This window comes from Aspergillus ambiguus, assembly GCF_047715705.1.
Source record: "Aspergillus ambiguus strain CBS 117.58 unplaced genomic scaffold BDV59scaffold_14, whole genome shotgun sequence".
Taxonomy (NCBI): domain Eukaryota; kingdom Fungi; phylum Ascomycota; class Eurotiomycetes; order Eurotiales; family Aspergillaceae; genus Aspergillus; species Aspergillus ambiguus.
Genome location: NW_027395527.1, coordinates 115,766 through 136,642, shown reverse-complemented (window position 1 = coordinate 136,642; position 20,877 = coordinate 115,766). Strand labels below are relative to the sequence as shown.

General features: G+C 49.7%; 8 protein-coding genes across 8 annotated transcripts; 5 read left to right on the top strand and 3 right to left on the bottom strand.

The window, feature by feature from the left end:
- The first annotated feature begins 278 nt into the window (after nt 1-278).
- On the top strand, nt 279-1,559 carry BDV59DRAFT_26230 (SDR family oxidoreductase). The gene has a single exon (XM_073696084.1). The coding sequence runs from the start codon at nt 475-477 to the stop codon at nt 1,435-1,437; it is 963 nt and encodes a 320-aa protein (XP_073548246.1). The 5' UTR covers nt 279-474; the 3' UTR covers nt 1,438-1,559.
- Nucleotides 1,560-2,707: 1,148 nt separating this feature from the next.
- On the bottom strand, nt 2,708-3,919 carry BDV59DRAFT_201672 (uncharacterized protein; the record flags this gene model as incomplete). Its single annotated transcript, XM_073693862.1, has 5 exons — nt 2,708-2,933; nt 2,989-3,073; nt 3,120-3,210; nt 3,261-3,372; nt 3,450-3,919. The coding sequence occupies 5 exons, from the start codon at nt 3,917-3,919 to the stop codon at nt 2,708-2,710; spliced, it is 984 nt and encodes a 327-aa protein (XP_073548245.1).
- Nucleotides 3,920-6,332: 2,413 nt separating this feature from the next.
- On the top strand, nt 6,333-6,666 carry BDV59DRAFT_201671 (uncharacterized protein; the record flags this gene model as incomplete). The annotated part of the gene is made up of 2 exons (XM_073693861.1): nt 6,333-6,398; nt 6,448-6,666. The coding sequence occupies 2 exons, from the start codon at nt 6,333-6,335 to the stop codon at nt 6,664-6,666; spliced, it is 285 nt and encodes a 94-aa protein (XP_073548244.1).
- Nucleotides 6,667-8,213: 1,547 nt separating this feature from the next.
- BDV59DRAFT_193003 (kinase-like domain-containing protein) lies at nt 8,214-9,654 on the top strand (the record flags this gene model as incomplete). Its single annotated transcript, XM_073692142.1, has 6 exons — nt 8,214-8,233; nt 8,497-8,683; nt 8,714-9,052; nt 9,082-9,295; nt 9,334-9,397; nt 9,498-9,654. The coding sequence occupies 6 exons, from the start codon at nt 8,214-8,216 to the stop codon at nt 9,652-9,654; spliced, it is 981 nt and encodes a 326-aa protein (XP_073548243.1).
- A 613-nt stretch (nt 9,655-10,267) lies between these two features.
- Nucleotides 10,268-11,174, top strand: BDV59DRAFT_177483 (ADP-ribosylation factor family protein). The gene is made up of 5 exons (XM_073689614.1): nt 10,268-10,402; nt 10,470-10,511; nt 10,564-10,647; nt 10,709-11,044; nt 11,101-11,174. The coding sequence occupies exons 1-5, from the start codon at nt 10,328-10,330 to the stop codon at nt 11,116-11,118; spliced, it is 555 nt and encodes a 184-aa protein (XP_073548242.1). The 5' UTR covers nt 10,268-10,327; the 3' UTR covers nt 11,119-11,174.
- Nucleotides 11,175-11,502: 328 nt separating this feature from the next.
- On the bottom strand, nt 11,503-13,558 carry BDV59DRAFT_26214 (pepsin-like aspartic protease). The gene is made up of 3 exons (XM_073696082.1): nt 12,776-13,558; nt 11,952-12,715; nt 11,503-11,891 (listed from the first exon to the last, which is right to left on the bottom strand). Exons 1-3 carry the CDS (start codon nt 13,153-13,155, stop codon nt 11,761-11,763), a joined length of 1,275 nt encoding a protein of 424 aa, XP_073548241.1. The 5' UTR covers nt 13,156-13,558; the 3' UTR covers nt 11,503-11,760.
- A 420-nt stretch (nt 13,559-13,978) lies between these two features.
- Nucleotides 13,979-15,902, bottom strand: nbp35 (Fe-S cluster-binding ATPase). The gene is made up of 2 exons (XM_073689613.1): nt 15,173-15,902; nt 13,979-15,115 (listed from the first exon to the last, which is right to left on the bottom strand). The coding sequence occupies exons 1-2, from the start codon at nt 15,255-15,257 to the stop codon at nt 14,169-14,171; spliced, it is 1,032 nt and encodes a 343-aa protein (XP_073548240.1). The 5' UTR covers nt 15,258-15,902; the 3' UTR covers nt 13,979-14,168.
- Nucleotides 15,903-17,427: 1,525 nt separating this feature from the next.
- BDV59DRAFT_201669 (phosphatidylethanolamine N-methyltransferase) lies at nt 17,428-20,547 on the top strand (the record flags this gene model as incomplete). Its single annotated transcript, XM_073693860.1, has 4 exons — nt 17,428-17,605; nt 17,703-20,280; nt 20,341-20,431; nt 20,491-20,547. The coding sequence occupies 4 exons, from the start codon at nt 17,428-17,430 to the stop codon at nt 20,545-20,547; spliced, it is 2,904 nt and encodes a 967-aa protein (XP_073548239.1).
- Between the last annotated feature and the right edge of the window lie 330 nt (nt 20,548-20,877).

The window sequence follows — 20,877 nt, the reverse complement described above, 5'->3', positions numbered from 1 at the left end:
AGAAAAGTAGCGTGGAAAAGCAGCGTAGAAAAGCAACATCGAAAGTCAGCCGGACCGGCTTCCCTGGAAGTGAAGAAGGCACGTTGGACATCGTTTGGAGAAGACAAGGAGACCACGTCATAGCGTGACTAGCTAAATATACGAGAACCTGTCAGATTACTGAGCGACCCACTCCAATTAGCCGCATGCAGGTAGTTCTTATCGCCGAACAAGTTAAAAAGTACCTCAACTTCAAATTAGAATCATGCGAGCCTCTAGCCGAGACAGGGATGTGTACAATTAATATTAGTTGCAAAATCCACGGAGGGATTGCCAAGCAACCCCCTCATCTTCTCACTTTCTTTGTTTGCTGTCCCGCAAAGGGGGCCTAGGCCCAAGGCCGCGCCCCTCGTCGCCCAGAGCTTCTACCTAATAAAAGATAAGGTTAGCACTGCGTACTTGCTCGCGCCCCACCAAGAAACAAACATACCAACAATGTCTCCGCCCTCCCTCCCCTTCACACTCCCCTCTTCCCTGAGCGGAAGAACCTACCTAGTCACGGGCGCCAACACCGGAATTGGCCTATCCACCGCACAAGCACTTTCCACCCGCGGCGCCCGCGTGTACATCGGCTCGCGCTCACTGGAAAAAGCGAACACCGCAATCGAGACAATCCGCGCCGAAACCCCTGATGCCGATCTGCACATTCTGCAAATGGACCTCCTCGACCTGTCGTCCGTCGTGAAGGCAGCAAAGGAATTCAAATCAAAAGAAACCAAATTACACGGCGTGGTGAATAACGCGGGAATCATGGCGACGCCGTTTGCAAAAAGTCCAACCGATGGGTTCGAGGAGCAGTGGCAGACGAACTATGTCTCGCAATGGTTGCTCACCTGGCATTTGCTCGACACGCTCGTGAGCACGGCGAGGGAGGAAGGGTCCGCGGGGAGTGTGCGGATCGTGAACGTCACGAGCAACGGGCATAAATTCGCGCCCAAGATGGGGATCGACTTTGATGATCTGAACCTGGAGAAGAGCGGGGGGATCTGGTCGCGGTATGGGCAGAGTAAGGTGGCTAATATCCTGCATGCGAAGCAGCTCCATAAACTGTACGGGGCGACTCAGAGCGAGAACCAGGAGGTGGCAGCGCCAGCGATCTGGACCGCGGCGGTGCATCCGGGGTTCATTGATACGAATCTCAATAAGCAGACTGCGCTGCCGGGGTGTCTTTACACGGTGCTGAAGACTCTGGGTGTGTACTCGCAGCCGAGCGAGGGGGCGTATAATTCGGTGTTTGCGGTTGCGTCGCCAGATTTCAGGGCGGGGGATAGTGGGCAGTATTTTGTGCCGGGGCAGAAGAGGGAGAAGCCGAGTACGCTTGCGCAGGATATGGTGCTGGCGGATAAACTGTGGGAGTGGACGAAGGGGGAACTGGGGAGAAGGAATTTGCTGAAGTGAGCACTGTGTTTTCTGTCTGAATTGTCAAATTGAGCAAGTAATATCTGGGTAATTGGTGTCTAATTTGTCGGAATCGAGAGCAGCCATCTAGCTACCAACCAAACAACCACATCCCAGAAGCCCGGGGCGGGGGGTTTGACGCTTAAGTGCTCTGCAAATTTATTTCTCTAGGATCGTAGGGCTCAGATTTTGGATGGTAGTTAATAATTTCCTTCCATTTCCTTCTTGCCAAATACCAGCGATTAGCTTTCACAAAAAAGGAATCAAAGGACAATAATAAGATTTTAACTGTGCAAACTCGAGGTGGAACTAAATGACTCACGTTGGTTCCGTATGTGCACTTTTTCACCCAGTTGAGGTTCTGACGCAAAGGGGTCGTCTGCGCAGGAGTTGGGCCATTAGATACCCCACCCTCAAATGCCTGGATAACGAGCAACGGGGGTAGTGAGCATCTTCTGGAAGGCCAGGGGAGCTTTGAGAAGCCATATTTCGAGCACTATCTGGTATTCTAGAAGAAATAAGCGAAAAATGGGCCAAGAAAGAGAACCGAGGGAGACCGGACTGACCAGATCGGATCAATCTACAGAGTAGCGGTGTGCAAGTATTCATAGTGGAAGATTCCCAGACCAATCAGGCCTAGGACTCTCCAGGAGAGGTTTGGTAGTAGGAGTGCAAGCGAGTTTCGCGGTGAAGCGCCAGAAGCGTAGCATTGGGAAACTGAAACGCTGGTGTTTTTCATGGTGAAATATAAAGCTAAAAAACACAAAAAGTACTTAAAAATACCATGATCATGGGAAATTAAGAGATTCCCTGTTGATACAGATGGCCAACCCGCATTGCGCTTAGAATTTGTACATGAACTTGGTCTGCCAGTGAAGTATTGCTCGATATTCTCTCCAATAGTCATCCTACCGAAGTCAGTCAATTACTGGAAGAGTCCCCACGCAGTGACACCTAGCAGCGCTGCTCCGCAGCCATATGATGCAGCTTTCCAGTCAGTCAGGCTGTGGCGGCTGTTCAGCGACCGTGGTGCAACGGAACATGGTGCACGTAGGGACATCGGGCAATATCAGGAGCTAGATCAGATAATCAGGCTACTTGTCTGCTCGGACCGAGCCAATTATTATTTTGCTGATGTTGTAGTGATGACGTACAAGTACACCATGACAGCTACACCTAGCCCAAATGATTCCGAATGGATACTTGCTCCTGGTCTTAACGTACAAAACACAAAACCGCCGCCTATTTTCATCATAAATAGAATCATTATTTACCGCTTTCGCTTTTTATGGCTACGCTTCTGATGGAGGTCAGGCGCGTACTCTTTGAAGAAGTCTGGCGGCTCTTGAGGGTGTCCTCCTGTGACATCATGGAAAGCAGTAGTGGAGATATAGTTCGTCTTACCCTCACGAACTAGGGAATAATATTCCAGCAGATACTGTATCTCAGACACGTCGCTTTCAGCCTCGCCGTGAAGGATCTTCTTGGCTTCCGCCCTACATGTTATTAGAGCCAAATGCATCTCTTCAAGAAAAGCAAAGGGGCACATACTCGGATATATCCTCAAACTTCAGATCTTCTCCCAAAGCTTTACTAGCAGCTGTTGCGAGCTCGTCACCAGTGGCGAGCATAGGCCCTGAACAGTGTGAATATGATGCTGTTTGATCAGTCGTGTCACTTACCCGTCAGAACCATAAGCTGCCCTCTGTGTTTGTCGCTGAATCCATGTTTTCCCTCCCCCGTCAAAACGTGAGCAACAACTTGGGCGACATCCTTTCTCCAATTAGCGTGAGCTCAATATATGGCCAGGAAATATCACTTACACCAAGAGCAATCGGCGCAAACTTATGGTTGCTGCCGACGGGAAGTGGAAGTGTGCCCTCTTCCTGCACCTGCTTAGAGTAGAGGAGGAGATTCTCCGCATAAAATCCTGGTCTAGAAGGGTCAGATTGTTTAACCTACATCCCCTGACTCAGGGTAAAGGAAGCCAAACATAGTAAGAGGCGACATACCGCACAACAACCGGAGAATGGCCCGTTGAAGTTGATGGATCCCCCTTCGAAGACATAAACATCGCTTCCAAGTCTATGAACTCACGCAGACGCGGTTGCTTATCCCGCTCTGCGAGATCACAGCCAGCGGAGCTAAGAAAGCAAACGTTCTGGATATCTGCTTTCTTTGCTGCTTCAATAAGCTCAACGGTGATATCAAATTTATCTTTATGAGGTGGTGGAATTAGACACATTGTATCCGCTTTTATGCTTCTCAAAGTCGAGACCATGTTTTTAAGTCGGCCAGGCTTGTGCGGAACAATTTTTGCGCCGAGCTTGGTGAGCTCTTTGCAAGAATCAGCATCAGGATGGAGCGACAGACCCGTGACGGAACCGATATTTTTGGTGAAATTGGGGTCTGTTAGGATCAGTTCGGCGATCAGAAAGCCGGTGTGGCCGTCCGCCGAGGTAATGCAAAGCTGACGAGACATCTCGGTTAAGGCCTTTGTTGCTCGTATGCTTCCGCACGTCAGGCACTGCAATGAGAGACTTTATATATTGGATATGGTAGCTGCATGTGGTCCTCAATAGCGTACTTCTTATTGTCATTGGGTGAAGTAATGCCTCCGTCACTGTGACGACGTCTGGCTATACGAGTTTGGTAGAATCACATCTTTAGACTAACTATACCCAAACAAATAGAATGGGTCGTATTGACAGTGAACGGTAAGCTCGGGGCTAGAATTGAGTTATGACGAGCATAGCCGAGTTGCAGATGCTGACGATTCCATCCGGATATGGTCTCCAAGAGCGCATCGGGATCCCGTCATCCGTACGTACTAGTCTCGAAATCTTCGACCTGGCGTTGAATGGTACGCGTGAACAGGTCATCGTGGATGGATAGACCGTAGATAGAGAGGCCATGGATAGAGTTGAGTTAGTTATGCGCTTCCGTCAAGTCACCTTTGTTAAAGGATGTGACCCAGCATCACATCTAATCTTACATGTTACATCTCATAAGATCAAAGCGTGAAATTGAAAGCGCGCTGCTTTGCGGGCTTTGGGATTCTTACAATATATGCAGCTGGTACCCTCACATTCTTTTAACCACCGTATATGCTCCCAGACCGGGATCGTCTCGCCGCCCCGATCTTCCAGTGTCGGTTCCGAAGCACATTGAGCAGTATTTGAAAGGGCATTCTTATCCTCACTCACCTAAATCGACTGTTTTGTATTGCTAATCTGGTGGTCCGCCGATCTATATCCCTTGGCTCATGGTTATGCGGCGGGTTTTTGTTCTGTCAAATGCGTATCTACCGTTCTGCTACGATTCCCGGAGCCGGAGAACAACCTACTAGGAGAGTAGCAGAAGGTGCCGGAGAAGAGTCTGATAGCATTAGGGTTTAGATATAACGTGCCAGATTGATGGGCCAATTCATTAATTGGCGATCTACGGAGAGCTGGTCCGCAATGTCTGCATCACTTCATTGTTAGTCTGTAAGTCTTGGGAAGTAGGTCACATCCAGCGTCGCGAAAGGAATGTTGCTGATAACTGCTACGTTATATGACTCTGGATGTAATGTGCACGCCAGAAGGCATCGAGATAAGGATAACAGCTACTTAAGGAGCCTAGTAATGACAAGCAGACCATTTTATATCACCCATCGAATGATGGACGGGTTTTGGCAGGCGGCAGAAATAAACCTCGAAAATACTGAATTTGGTGTGGAAGCTACAGATATTACTTTAGGGGAAATACGGGGGCATGAGAGTCAGAATCCCTGTTTGCTTTGAAATATTGGAAAGCATTGTTAGGCTGCAAAAACCTCAAGAAGATGAATTACTTCAAATGTCCGGTCAACTCTCATCGACAGGAGGATCTTTCGGCGCGTCTAGCAAGCATGAGCGCCGATGTTGCCGCCGGCGAACTGGCCCGCGCGCCGCCCTAGAGAAAACAGATGTTAGCTTGTCATAGGGGCAATTGTATAAACCCAACCCTCTACCGGCGGAAATCTTATTGGTTCGTTAAATATTAGATACTATAGAAAATAATGTAATTGCCTCTGATGGTACATACGACCATAGGGTGTGGAGAACAGGGCTTCCCGTCCGCTCAGCCGTACTTAAGCCACACGCCGGCCGGTTAGTAGTTGGGTGGGTGACCACCAGCGAATCCCGGCTGTTGTATGTTTCTCTTTTTGTCCCCTTTCCCTTTTATATTCTCGTTTTTGTGGTAGCTGGCGCCCCAGCATATCCTATAACCACGATGCTTCATCATAGTGGAAAGATATAGAATCTGTTTCATGTGGGGTGATTTGACGATGAGTTAAAAAAACATCCCCCACTTCCCACACCAGAGTGCCATGGCGTACACCGTACGCAGTACTGCGTAGTCTAGACAGCTGGATGGACAGCCGGTGTGCTTTGAGCCATCCCACACGTGGTGCTGATTGCCCTTCATTGGGGGCAACATCGGTACACAGAGCGAATTATATGTTAGAAAATAATGTAAATTATAATAGAGATCGGCAGGGACCAGAGGTCTGTGTGAGCAGGTGGCGCATGAGTGGGCCAGAGTTGAAGGTAAGGTTCGGACGGGTCAACGTTCTAATTGATCCCACTCAGATCGCTGAAAATAATCCCTTAATTGGAAATGTCTTCGAGATGGCTGCCGCCTTTGGGGCAAATGCAAACCGGAAATACTGGCCCACTGCGGCACAGAAGTTGTCCAGATGGGCCATGTATGGCCCATCATTCGCCGCAGCTCTCCAGACTACAGAATACAGTTAGCTACAGCAGCCTAGGCTACGATAAAAAAGACTCCTCACCCTGCCCTCTGCCTTCCGGTAGTCTCTTCAACATATCGCCTTGTTTGCAATTAACACAGATAATCACTTATTCATTATGCACTCCTTTGCTATCGTTGCGGCAATTGCGGCAGTCGGCCTGGCCGCCAGTGCCGTTGCCTCTGTAAGTCGAACTTCCTTCCATACTGGAACATCATGCTTATACTCTATAGCCCCCTCCCTGGGCTGGAATTCCTCACTCTCACCACCCTAATGGCACTCCCAGCATCACCCCGACCCCGAGCGGAACTCCCTCTAGCTCCGCTGTGGCCTCCAGCACTCCTTGCCCGTATCCATCCGGATTCCCTCTCCCCTCCGATGCTCCTTGGAGTGTACCTCCTCCTTTCCAGAGCGGCTCTGCCTGTCCTCCCTGGGGTCCCCCCTCTCACTAAGTGGCTGCACTTGGAATGATGAATTATATGCGGTGTTAGGTGGCTTGTACAATTTTGTGGCACTTCAATTTGACCGTATATACCTTGAATTTGCACCGCCGTTGCGGGAACATGAATACTTTGATCCATGCTGTATGTAACAAGCTAAGTCGACATCACACTCGTTACCACCTCTTAACTTACCTGCCTACGGAAACAAATATATGCTTAACAATGGGGGCATCTATCCGAATCGTTTCATACACCACCTAACATAATCATGTAGTCTACCTCTGCGATATATTACCGTCTAATGGACCCTGGTTTTACTAAATGATTAGAATGCTGTCCCGCATTCATGTGCTAAACATTCCCCGTTTTTCGATTAGTTTCACAACATATCGGTCCTTCATAATGATTTTTGCTTGGTTGCGCTTATGATGTTTTCTACCCAGCAGCTATGTACTTCAGACGTCTTTCAGGTGAACACCACATCCTATTGTTGGCATATAAATGCACCATTAACATCGTGTCATCTCTCCTTTTACTATTTTAATCGGAATCCCAATCTAGCCCCAGAGGACAAGTCTCAACTTGCGATTATCAGGCAGGCGCAGTTTAGGGGTCTATATATAATACCTCCAGTTGTAGTAGTCAAGAGATTATATCCATTTCCATGAGCCTTCGGATTAGCCGATGTGACCCTCCAGACACTTGGCACTCTGATCAATTCCATGATGGGCACTACTATTATATCGCCTTTCTTCAATGTCGGGTGCTTGGTTTGGTCAACCTGCCCGTTGGAGGTGATCTAGATTTTGCGATATTCAGGAGATATGGTTCTTGGGTTATATCATAGCATATGGCAGTATCAAGGATGTTTTGTCGTGAGAGAAATGCACGAGGCGCTAGATGCACAACATTGAGGTAGGGATCAGTGCCGGAGTTACGCTTTCACTAGAAGGTTATGGCATCCGTTATTCATAACTACTTGAGACCCTGACTGATTCAGTGATTGGCTAGTTCATACACCATCATGGCGCCCTCTGGCAACGCCTTTTGCCCTGCAGCAACAAGATCTGACATACTACTAAATATGCTATGTGCTTAATGCTCTCTATTCGAGGGGTGGAAATTACGTTATTTTAGCTATGCCAATAAACGCTTCAGCCCATGTGGCATCGCACCTCTATTATGCAGAGGGCCATTAGGTTGTCTCTCCTCTTTGGCATTTTCGTTGAATCAGTAGCTAGCAAGTATGCCATGTCATGTAACGAGGAAATTTTAGTCAATCTTCAAGTGGATATGTCGATTCCTATCTAGCAGGTCAAATTCCGCCACAAGACGGAGCAAGTATGTTCATCAGACTTTCCCTTTCGAATTATACTGAATGTAGCGTATGGCACCCTTCCAAACGCAGAGTTTGACAATTAGTGTGCAACCCTATGAAGATAGCACTTGGTTATGGTAGCTTGAGTGGGTGGTCCTTGATCCTTGGATACGGCTACAGGGTGGAATGAAGAAAAGATACTTTGGGAGGTACAGGATTATCACTGTCGATAAAAAACATGTACGCGCTGCTGCTCGGGTTTGAGGTTTCTCCTAGGCCGCACCGCACCCCTTTGCCGGCACCCCAACAGGAACGACTAAGAAGCGTCCATAATCCTAGCCCACCCTTTTCAAGAGTTTTCCTATATGTTCGAATACTCCATGTTATAGAAATGAAAAGATTGTTGTTCTCGCCACTTCGGTTTTCTGGCCTACCCACATACCCCCAAGTTGTTCCGTCCTTGGTTGATCATAGCCAAACCCACGGTGCTTTTGCTATCACGCGATTGCCGCAGATGACAGTTATACGCACTGTATTTTATATGGGCCTATTGAGGGAGTTGAAAGACTCGAAGGGTATCGACCCGGGGACTATCACCCGATACAAATCGGCGATCGATTTCATGGTCGATATCGAATAGTTCATAAACTGGGGCATGGCTCCTATTCCACTCTGTGGCTCACCCGTGATGAACAGGCTCAGCGGTATGTTGCAATGAAAGTTTGTATATCAGACTAGACGCCACATGAATTTGATATCTTATCCAACCTTACTGGCCCTCAATGCGCTCTGGCCCACAGCCCAGACAAGATAATGGTCCCATCGATCTTAGATAAGTTCCACGTCCAAGGACAGAATGGCAATCACATTTGTTACATTACTGCCCCTGATAGAGGAAGTCTCTCCGAAATCAAAGACTGCTCACGGATTCGCTTATTCCAGATTCCAGTTGCCAGAGCGTTGGCGGCGCAACTCGTTCTCGTTGTTGACTGTCTCCATGCCCAAGGGATCGTCCACGGAGATCTTCATATGGGGAATGTTCTCCTGAAAATACCAACGGGCTTTGATCAGCTTTCAGTTGAACAACTATACGAGAATATGGAGAGCCGGAGCTAGACCCAGTTGTTCATATAGAGAGCAAGCCGCTTCCTCCTAATATACCGACCCATGGTATCGCGCCACTCTTGCTAGGGAAAGCAAGTGAAAATATCACCCTTAACGAAGCCAGAATCTTACTCACAGATTTTGGTGAGGCCTTTCCATATACTAAGGAACTGAAGTATGAATCTCACACACCTCTTCCGATTCGGCCCCCTGAAGGTCGGTTGCACCAACAAGGCCCCTGTCTCTTTCATCAGATATCTGGACCCTTGCTTATACTATTTGGGATATTATTGCTCAGCGGCCATTGTTTGAACCCTTGTTCCCGACGGAAGATGGAATAACCCGTGGAGGCACTGGGAAGGACGGCTCAATAAATTTACCGAAGACGGAAAGTCAACAAATCGCAACTCCGATCCAGGGAAAACCGATTTGAAGACAGTGTACAAGAGCCTAGGCAAGATGCTAGGTTGCCCCTATTTGACCCAGAAGAGAGGGAGGCAATATTTGAGATGCTACGGCCATGTCTCATTCAGGCCCGAGAATCGTCCATCTACCAAGGGAATTCTGGAGTCTGAATGGATGGTTAGATGGGCTTTATCTGAATATGAGAGAGTCCCAAAAGATGACTTCATGATTACGATTAAAGATATTGGATGGATTCTTTTCCTTCCTAGCTTCACTGGATTCTGTAGGATTGATCTGAAGTCACTTGCAATAGTTAGACTGTTGGATCAGAAAGATCTCAGGGCCGAGGAATAGTACTGTGGGAGGATTCGCCCCAAGTACGCCTGCTTGATGACGCTTTGGGAAGGCTTGAGGTAGTTCCTGATCCCTCTTCCACACTATGAACTGTACATTGTTTAACCAAGCTTATTCTATCTGCCTGGCTGCTACTATATTGGTTGTGCTATGAAACTTCCTTAAAATGCCAAAAATGTGGAATCCTTCGCGCCGCGTTGAAAACTATCGCCCTAGAAACTAGAGGCTTTGGAGTCGATGAATTCAACCTCCAGAAGTTATTTCATCGAAAAAGTAGTCACGAAGTATTGAAGCTGGTTCTGTCACCCTCCTTGTTTAAAATGGCCAACCTAATCAATTGCATTTAGTACGAAATAATTCTGCCTAAGGCTTGCCATTGCCAAGCTCGTGTTCGCCTCATGTCAAGTATTTCCCCCTCCTCTTTCTCCAATTCGAATAAAACAACCTAGCAGCTGTTTCCCGCTCCCCTTTGTTCGCCATTTCTTCATAATGGGAAATGCACTATCCGATTTGTGGACATCACATGGAGCAAGGAACGAATATCGGGTCCTCATGTGGGGACTAGTATGTTTGCCACCTTGAGATCTTCCGTCTAAATCTCCTGCGTACAACTGACTCGGGATATACACAGTGGTACTCTGGAAAGACAACACTTTTGTATAAAAACCTCAAGGTAAGCTCAGACCAGTTAAGGTCACTCTTACGGCCATGCTGACTGCCTCCAGGGATGGAATAACGTCACCCCTGTGTCTACGATAGGATTCAACGTTGAATCGGTGACCCAGAATGAACACAATCTAGTTATTTGGGTATTGCAACACCAAAGTATTACCGCTGGATGCGCAGTTACCGCTGATACTTATGGTACAGGATTTGGGAGGACGTGATAAACTTCGCCCAACGTGGGGGCAGTACTTTTCCGGGGCAGATGGGATCATATACGTCGTTGACGCCACAGAAGTTCACCGCCTGGATGACGCGGCTTCCGAATTAGCGTCTTTGCTTGATTTTGTTACGTCAAATAAAGGAGTTGCCAATACACCCCTGTTGGTGTTCGCTAATAAGCAAGATTTGGCGGGCGCGAAATCTCCGCAGGAGATATCAGAGGCACTTAAGCTGCGAGCTATTCAAGACCGAAAGTGGAAGGTTGTTGCATGTTCTGCTGCTAATGGTAATGGAGTAGACGAAGGGATGAATTGGCTGGTGGTAAGTGTCTGCATCTTTTTGGTGATGTGCATTAAGGTAACCGCTAGAAACTTCAGGCAAACCTTCAGTCCTAATGTGAACATACGTCTCTATGACATCTCTTTAGGGGAAGGAATAGTCCTAGGTAGATATAATTAAGTCTCTTAACGAATTTCAGCTTGTCCGGTTACTCTCCTCTTAGCTTTAGTGGCTTAATGGGCGACGACAAGTGAGCTTAAACATTAGTGCGGAAAGGGTACGCCTCAGACCTTGAACAGCGACTTAAAGACGTCGCGCATCTCCTGCATGACGACATGACTAGTATATCCCTCTGCATGTTCTAGTAATAATAAAGAAGCCTCTATTGGGTGGGCTAACGATTACTTCAGCGTCAGCACTATGTGACAAATACAGGATGGAATCCACATGGATGCGCTAAGCTTAGGAAAATGGTGCAATATGAATTCTGGACTTTGGCCGGCTTGTTCTATAGAAGGCATGCACTCGGGGACTATGAAGACTCCCGAAAGACAGCGGCTACATATATAGCGCTCGATGCGAATGAAAAGGAAGCTTATGATGATATGTAAATTTAAACGTATAGATATGCATGTTCTATGTCCAGGCATTTCAATCACCTGGAGTAATTAGTGGTCAAATAAGCATGTTCTCCCATCTTGCCTAAATACCATCCACGTATTACCCGGTAGAGTCAAATCTATAAAATAACACTCCCCTCAGAAATTAGGGGGCGCAAGACCCAGAGACGGTCCGCGCAGATCAAATACGGCAAAAAAAGCCTTCAGAAAGACATCACCGAAAATCTGCAACGAACTGCCCTGGTTGGATTGGACACCGCCATAGCAGACTATCAACGAATGTGAGAAACGACACTTAACAGAGAATAAAGGTTAATATAATGACTTACCTTCCTCGCCAGTTGTCTTGTTGACCCCAATTTCAGAGAATCGGATGTATTCTCCGGGAACAGTAGCGTAGTGCTTCTCTCCAACTGCCATGGTCAAACTCGGCAGTTCCGCAGCACAGGGATAGATATATCCACTGGCACTTTTAACATATACGGCCCCATGAACTTGTTTGTAGTAGGCATCGACCACGCTCTGGTCCAGCAGCATTAGCGAGGTGCCCGTGTCCGCGATTGCCCTGTGCGTTTTCTGGACCTCCTGCAGAGCCCCGCCGCCAACAGAAAAGGCTTTGGATGGGAATTCCCAGAATCCCTTCGAGGAGTCGATAGTGATGTTTGCGAGGTCACCTCGGTATTTGCTGTGGTCGATGACGCCGAATTCGTACTCGCCCATCCCGTCGCTCTTCAGGGAGGCTGTGAGGACCGGCTCGTCCAGAGTAGGAGCTAGATTGTCGAAGAAGGTCTTTTGTTTCTTGGGGGTGATCGTGTTGAGCTTCGAAAACGCCAGCCCGACGAGTCCGTTCGAGTAGGTGTCTTCGAGAAAGGTCGCGGATACCGCCGTTGGAAGACCAATCGCTTGATCCTTGACCGTGGCGCCGCCGATATCGACAATATCGGTTCCTACATTGCCATAGGCGTATGAGCTATCGCCATAGGAAATGTTGAACGTGGATCCTTCCATTTCTTTGAACGTCGACGAGTTAGAGGGATTGTAGACAGTGCGGCTGGTAGTATCCAACTCGGGGAGCCGAGAGTTCAGTATCCAGCTGCCACAAAATGTCAGTATCGGTAAGAGCCAGCACACTATTGTTCAGATGACTACTCACAAATCGGCAGAACCTGTGTCGAAATTCATCACAATCTCCTGGCCACCAATCTTGACAGGCGAGACGAAAGCCGCATCGTTCTGTACCGAGGCGGCACTTACCGCACCAACCTGATCAGGTTCGGCTACATCTTGCTGCGAAGCCGCGTGTTTGGATATAGGCTCGAAGTCACTCAGGTCAATCCCGAGGTCTATCGGGACGATCCCAAACTTCTCATATGCTCTGCGTAGAGCTGTCGGGCCATGAAGAGAGCTAATTCCACGGCGGACTCGCTCCACTCTGAAGGACCTGCCGTTCAGTGGAGGCTGTCCGGGCGTTGGAGCTGATAATGCCCCGGAAGTGAGGAACAATGCAAATAGAAAGAACTGAGGTAGGTTCATAATGGTTCTTGAAGTCTCTCGCTAGTCTAATAAGCGATCCAACCCCTCTACGTCCGGAAGTCGACAACGTAAATTGACTTGAATTGACTCCCGAGACTCTTCTATGGTGCTCCTCTCGTCTTCGCTTCTTTACCAGAAAGAAGCCGTACAAGAACACAAGGCCAAGTCCTGGCTTGGAACCCTGCGTGAATCTGAAAGAAAGATATAAAGGGTCGAAAAAGATACAGAGAAATGAAAGAATGGAGATGACTGTCTCACAGAGTACAGATCATCCCAACAAAGAAATGATGCAAAGGAGTGCAGGCCACAAAAGAGAAATGAACGGGAGAAGAACGGCAAGGAAGACAATACGGGGATATCACAGAAAAGGCATTAATAGGAGACGCCTGATATATCAGTCAACTCCACCAATGGAAAAAACTCAGCCCATCACCACCGACGATGAATCCATGGTGTTCTGGGCGTCCCTGGGCAGACCCGCCTATAACGACACCTCATCTGGCTGACACGGTGGATCGTCGAACGAACGTCTGAGACGGCGTTGCAAGTCGGCATCCTGCGCATGCGATTTGCGACTGACAGGCGCCCAGACTGCATGGAGCACTGATGGACACATCCTGAAACTCGAAACGCCCGCCGCTGGTGGCCCAATCAGGGCCCGGAGTCGATGTTTCAGCCCTCGACTGGCGCCAAGTCCAGACCCCGTGGCGAATGAGGGGCGGTCACCACACGTACGCAGTATACATCACCTTCAGCCCTGGAGGTTCACCGAACTGTTCGAGGGTGCCGTGCTTATTGTGCTTATTGACTAATTGTTAGAATAGTCCCACTGAATATTCATAAATTTGTGTGTATCATATCTAACTCTGCGATAATCGGTAGACTCATCTGGTATCACATTTCTCCTTCCATAACGCCCAAACAATTATCCCTCTAAAAGCGCTTGTACAATGCATTACGCTGAAATACCATAAAACGTTGCTGAGAAATCACCAACCATGAAACCTCCCCCATCACTCCATCAGTTCGTCTGGCAAGACATCCCTCGGGTCTTCCCCGATCAGCTGGCCGACCGACCGAACCACCTGCTTGATCGCCATCGACGCCGGGCTATCGGGGAATTTGTCCACAAAGCTCTCGCCATAATCGCATGCCATACCAATCCTCGGGTCAAGAGGCACCGATCCCAAGAACGGAATACCCGTCTTCTTGGCCAGCCGCTTCCCTCCGCCGGTAGTGGCGCGGAAAATGGTCGATTCGTGGCCACACTTGGTGCACACGAATCCGCTCATATTCTCTACCAGGCCCAAGATGCGAATGCCTGCCTTGCGGCAAAAATCAATCTCCTTCCGGACGTCAAGCAGAGAGACCTCCTGCGGCGTGGTCACGATAACCGCGCCGTCGACGCCGGATTCCTTCAGGAGAGAGTTGACCGACAAGTGCTCGTCCGATGTGCCGGGAGGAGTGTCGACAATGAGGTAGTCCAGCTCGCCCCAGTCCACGTCCTTGAGGAACTGCTTGATCAGGCCGTTTTTCTTCGGTCCCCTCCAGATCACCGCGTCGTCCCGGTTAGGCAGCATGAACTGGATACTCATCGCGCCTAGGTTATCCGTCACCCACACAGGACTCCAACCTGCGCTGCTGATATGGATCGTTTCCGCCTCCACGCCCAACATCTTCGCGATAGACGGTCCACAGAGGTCGGCGTCCATGATCCCCACGTCCGAGTCGGGATTCGCGGCGAAGGCGTGCGCCAAAAGGGATGAGAAGGTCGATTTTCCGACTCCGCCTTTCCCAGATAGAACGAGGATCTTATGTCGGACGTCGGAGAGGCGTTCGGTGATGAGTTCGACGTCGGGGTCCGGGCCCTTCGGCGCGGTCGAACAGATAGATTGGTTGGGACAGCCGGCACAGGCATCGCCTTTGCCGGCCTGCTCTGATTCTGGCCCTGGGCAATGTTCTGTACAGCGTCGATATCGTCAGCTAACGATCTATTGTGTTCGTAGGAAAGACGTACCAGGCTCTGGGGCCACCAGATTAGGCGCCATCTTCGATGGCGCATCGAAGTTGGCTGCCGTCGGCTCCTCCAGAGAGGGGGCCATCGTCGTAGTTTATGGATTGATTTCTTGTTCTGCGATGGTGTAAAACAAAGAAGCCAGCCGCCCGACCAATATTCAGTGGTGTTGAAGCATGGGCAAGATATCTGGATCAGTGGCGGGGAGATATGGTGAAGTGAACGACGGGTGCTTGATAATCAGACTTATCGGGATGACAAACCTTTCGGTGGCGATTGGCGCGGGGTGCAATTTGTAGCACTGCGGTGTCGGACCACCAGATTCTTGAACATATGAATTTGTATAAGTTAATATTACGGTCCTTTTGGATATTATATTGATGGTCGCTCTTTTATTCTCTATTGCCTAGGTAGAGGGTAAATTGTTAAGGCAACCGGTTTTGTACACCTCCTTGTATGATAACAGGATGTCCCAATATATATCGTCAATTCCCGCCCTTAATGTTTATTTGAGCCCTATTGAACGCGCATTCAAACCGACAGGGCCACCGAAACTATCTGGAATACCGCTTATAGTGTTGTTTGCCCTGTTTCCAAACTCATCAGAGAAATTGAGCCGTTAGAGCGAGTGCGCGGAATTGTGGTCCGGCTTCATACGTCGCACAGCGTAGATTCCACACAACGGACAATGAGGGGTGGAGAGAACCCAGACCACATACTTCCTACATCTACTACAGTGTACTCCGGTGAGGGCCGATCAGCGAGGTAAATTAATATTGGAGTCCCACTACGGCATGACACAGACATGGTGCATAGCGGCCAGCAAGCATGATATCATAGCATTCAGGCACTGCCCCATCTTTTCGGGATGTAATTACGACAGATACTGCTACCAAGGCATGATGGAGCTCTATATATGGATTTGTGTTTCCCAAGGAAAAGAATTCAATGAGGACACGATCATCCCAAGCGATGGCAAGAAACAGCCCTCGATGCGGGGTTGTGCAATTTGGCAACATCATTGGATTGCCAACCTCATCGGTGCCCCTGCTGCATGAAGCTAGTCGTCGGAGTTGGTGTCCTTGGCAACAATACAATTGTTTTGGCTTTAAATACAGAAATGTCCAGCCATGCAAGATGGAAGATCGAGACACTAACATGGATCATGATGGCACGAGCCTTGTCCATCTCCTTTCCACGTCCACACAGATACAGCGTATCCTCGCTACGGGCATGCTAAGTAGCATGCAGCCGCCGGGGCATCAAATACCTGTTTTGCCTACTCCAGTCAATGGCAGTCACCCGCCATTGCCGCACTGAGACATTGTCCAGCAGATCAGTCTGAGTTTATGCCGTGTCAAAACTATAGGTCAGGGCCTTTCTATGAGGATTTGAAACGTGCATCTGGCGTCTTTACGGCCGGACAGGAATGCCTTGGTCTTCATCATGCCGTATCCCGTAGTCTATGAGAACAACACCATAATCCCGGGTATTAACGAGAGCAATGAAAGCAGTGAAGTGTTATGCTCTATCTTGGATGTAGTCGGCTAAAAGTGTCTCTCGGCCTATCCCTACTTTCCGGACAGGGTTTAGTGCATAAAATATGGAAGCCATTCTCACTCCGTCCTCCATCGTAAGTATGGTTGTGGCATCTGCTGATTCTCTCTCTTTCTGGCCTATTCTTCTGGAGCCCTGACGATTGTCTTGATTGGTGTTCTTCACCCTCAACGGGGCCCCGTTCCTTTCCCCAGCGGATCGGGGGTTCCACTCCGAGAGTTGGCGAGTGCAGAGAGGAGGATAGTTGGCTGGAGAATTACCATTATTATGGCCCTGAGGTTACAATACAGTATCCGAATAAATACGTGGAACTGAGTCCCGGTTGTGCCTCTCGAGGTAAATCGGCCACCCCTCCTCTCCCCATTTCCGCAACAAGCTTTTCTTCCTTCTCTTCCTCTCTCCTTCTTCTCACTCCTATTTAACCCCTCTACACCATCCTTTCTCCCTCCCCTCTATTCGAATTGATTTCAAACTTGCCGCAAGCAATCAACCTCATCCAATCCGCCGCCCGCACCTAACTAAATCGGGACTGGCGCCTCACATGACGTAGACCAATCAGCATCTGGCCACCCGCCCGCCCAATTGCAACGCCCCAACCCTTTCCGGCTGTCACATGCTGGTCTCCTCGTGTTGAATCTCTGTCGCGTTCCTGCTTTTATTCCTTTTCTTCTTCCCTACAACCTCCTCCCACAACCGCAATAATGGATCGTGGCCTTTCAACAGGCACTCCTAATGAAAATGAGGGGCTCCGCGAGAGAGCGGTTGCCTCTCAATCTGCTTCAACGCTTAGTCCCGAAGCTCTTACCGCCACTGGTGACGTAGAGCCGAAGGACAACGGGAAGGAAATGAAGACCTATGGACGCACACCAGATGGCACAGGTAAGTGCTCTATATAGTCACCCAGGGATTGAACATGACGGCTCGGCCAATTCTCTGCTTTTCTAGCGGTCCTAGAGCTAATCATTGGCCAACTTAGTGTTCACCGTGCCGCAAACGCATGACATGGTTTCTCAGCTCCTGTCGCCCTCGGAGCCGAAGAATCTGTCTGACGTCCTCGTCCTGGCTATTCTGAGCGCCCACGTTCTTTTAATATGGGCGCTCCCCGCAGGCGCAAAGGTCCCGGTATCCGGGGTCTTGTATCTCTTCTGGCGCGCGGGCTACAACGCTGGGATTGGATGGCTCCTTCACAACCAATCCCACCACAAGACACTCGTTCGCTGGGCCGAGAAGACCAAGATCTTCGTCAATCCTGCGACGGGACAGAACCCATACCCTCAGCTGTACAACCTGATCAAACGGGAACTAGAGACCAAGATTCCCGCCGACTATTCCTTCGAGAAAGCCCCTCTCGAGTATAACACTTGGCTCGTCTTTAGGCGCCTGGTCGATCTGATCTTGATGTGTGACTTTACATCGTACTGTCTCTTTGCGATAGCCTGTAGTCACCATCCCGTCAACGAGAGCTTGCTGATGACCGCGCTGAGGTGGTTCTCTGGCATTGTGCTGGTGCTGTTCAATCTCTGGGTCAAGTTAGATGCTCATCGCGTGGTAAAAGATTATGCGTGGTACTGGGGTGACTTCTTCTACCTGATCGACCAGGAATTGACCTTCGACGGAGTCTTCGAGATGGCACCCCACCCGATGTACTCGGTCGGCTACGCAGGGTACTACGGTATCTCTCTGATGGCCGCCAGCTACAAGGTGCTGTTCATCTCCATCATTGCCCACGCAGCTCAATTCGCCTTCCTGGTGTTTGTCGAAAACCCACACATCGACAAGACGTACAATCCCCCAGCGCCCCGCAAGCGTATAATTGACCAGGACACCGCATCCACGGCATCCCAGACAGCGGACTCTCCCATCGCGCCAGCACCCGTGGATGAAAATGTGCCCCACGCACCAACGTTTTCAAGCGGCCCGCCTCCATCGGTCCACAATCTGTTAGGACTCCACAATTTGGATCTGTATCGGATAACCGATACTTCGTCCATGCTAGTCCAATTCCTAGTATTCGCCCTCACGGTCCTCACGCCCTCCACGCCTTGGTATCAGTTCTTGTTCGTGGCCAACGCAGCAGTATGGAGGCTCTGGTACTCCGTGGGCATCGGATACCTCCTCGATCGCCAATCCAACTGCAAATCTTGGACCCGGCATTTCGTCAAGTACGGGGAAACTCCCCATGAGGCGTGGAACCAGTGGAAAGGCACGTACCACCTTAGTATGGTTATGTGTTACGCAAGCTTCATTGCGGCCGTATGGAAAATGTATACGTTGCCCTCGGACTGGGCCTACGGCCTGGTCTTACTCCGACACGTTCTCGGTGCGGGACTCATCTGCCTCCAAATCTGGACCTCCGTTAGTATCTATGAGTCCCTCGGCGAGTTTGGCTGGTTCTATGGAGATTTCTTCTATGATGAATCGCCAAAGTTGACGTATAACGGTATCTACCGCTTTTTGAATAATCCCGAGCGTGTCCTGGGTCTCGCTGGTGTCTGGGGTGCTGTCCTCATTACGAGTAGTGGAGCGATCGTTTTCCTCGCTCTCCTGAGCCACATCCTCAGTCTGGCATTCATCCAGTTCATTGAACGGCCGCACATGCAGAAGCTCTATGGTCAGAGTCTGCGTCGCGATGCTGGTCTCGTTAAGAACCTGAAGCGCTCCTTGCCCCCACCCCTCAAGCAACTTCACGGGAGCGTGGATAAGATCGTGGACGAGTCGTTCGAGTTCATCGAAGATTTCCTGGACAATGCGCGCCCTAAGCTGGCGGCCGGAGTTGACACTTTCGTGAAGGACACCACTGCACTTTTCCAGAAGTACCCCGCTCGTGTTACCATCACCCGTATCGACGAGGACATGGCCGGATATAACTCACGGGACTACTCTCTGGAGGTTGAAGGCACGGATTCGTCGTCTCTCGCCGAATGCGACCAAAGTAGTGGTAGAGAGGGCGCGAATGCCCGCATGCCCCTCGACCGACGAGGCGATTTGAAGAACCTGGTATTCGAATACGGGGCTCCCATCAGGGTCAAATGGACTGCGCCTGTCAGGCACAGCAAGAAGGACTGGATTGGGCTTTACCGCGTAACCGATAACACTTCGCGCGAGATCACAAAGGTCTCATCTCAAGGAAGATGGATCGCCGTAAACGCGGGTTCCTATGACAACCTGACCTGTGAAAAGGGCATTGTCTCCAGCGATATCATTGTGCCCGCCTCGACCGGTGACAAGCGCGAAATGGCCTCTGGCGAAGTCGTCTTCGCGAGTGACAAGCTGTTCTGGACCCAAGGCGTCTTTGAACTCCGCTATCACCACAATGGCAAGCATAACGTGATGGCGATCTCCAGACCGTTCGAGATCCGCATCCGCCGATTCGAAGAGGAGGGCCACGGCGAGATGGTGCAGGCCTCCGTTGAAGACAGTCTGTTGGCGGTCGTTCGCAACTGCTTCGACCGTGACCCTGAGGTTGCGCCTGAGACCGTTGACGAGCAATTCGGATCTCTGGTCGACCGTGACGGCAAATATGCAAAACGGGTTGTTTTCGCCGTGCACCAGATGTAAGCCTTCCTTTACCACCAGTATATCATCTGTGGAATGACGTGCTAATGCATTTTCAGGTTCGGCGTTGAGTTCGCTCCCGAAGTCGTCCTAGCCGATGGCACCGTCCGCAACCTTGCCTGGCGAATATGCAACGCGAAGAAAGTCCTGGTATGTGCTGCAGGTATACATGCGTACCAGCTGGGGTTCTAACAAACAATCCACAACAGGCCCCCTACAGCATGTCGCGAAACGGCGCCTCGACGCCGACTGAAAGGAAAGAGTAGAGGGGGCACGTGCACCTCTGCGAGTCCTTGCCACGAGATATTATTACGATTTGCTTCTCTACTTACTGCTTATCTGGATACGAGCTACAGTAGCCCTTCATAGACAGGTCTTAGATGCTGCGTGTCTTGTCTTGTTTTCTCATTCTGCCCACACCTGATTACTTGACTTGGACGAACTATGACGAATAAAACCCGAATGGATAGAAAGGTGGGAGGGTTTAGTGCGAGCAAGCGTTGCTTGCAGTGTTTTCTACCGAAATGACTGATGTTATTGACTCTGTGGGATTCTTTGAAGCCTACTGCAGGAATTGTTGTAAAGTACCTGCGTCT

Bases quoted from the DNA above. Each gene is read 5' to 3' on its own strand.
- BDV59DRAFT_26230 (XM_073696084.1), top strand. From the start codon at position 475: ATGTCTCCGCCCTCCCTCCCCTTCACACTCCCCTCTTCCCTGAGCGGA.
- BDV59DRAFT_177483 (XM_073689614.1), top strand. From the start codon at position 10,328: ATGGGAAATGCACTATCCGATTTGTGGACATCACATGGAGCAAGGAAC. The intron at 10,403-10,469 runs GTATGTTTGCCA...GGATATACACAG, and splicing joins GGGTCCTCATGTGGGGACTA to TGGTACTCTGGAAAGACAAC. The intron at 10,512-10,563 runs GTAAGCTCAGAC...GACTGCCTCCAG, and splicing joins TTTTGTATAAAAACCTCAAG to GGATGGAATAACGTCACCCC.
- BDV59DRAFT_26214 (XM_073696082.1), bottom strand. From the start codon at position 13,155: ATGAACCTACCTCAGTTCTTTCTATTTGCATTGTTCCTCACTTCCGGG. The intron at 12,716-12,775 runs GTGAGTAGTCAT...ATTTTGTGGCAG, and splicing joins GACACAGGTTCTGCCGATTT to CTGGATACTGAACTCTCGGC. The intron at 11,892-11,951 runs GTAAGTCATTAT...ATTCGTTGATAG, and splicing joins CAAGACAACTGGCGAGGAAG to TCTGCTATGGCGGTGTCCAA.
- nbp35 (XM_073689613.1), bottom strand. From the start codon at position 15,257: ATGGCCCCCTCTCTGGAGGAGCCGACGGCAGCCAACTTCGATGCGCCA. The intron at 15,116-15,172 runs GTACGTCTTTCC...GACGCTGTACAG, and splicing joins TCTGGTGGCCCCAGAGCCTG to AACATTGCCCAGGGCCAGAA.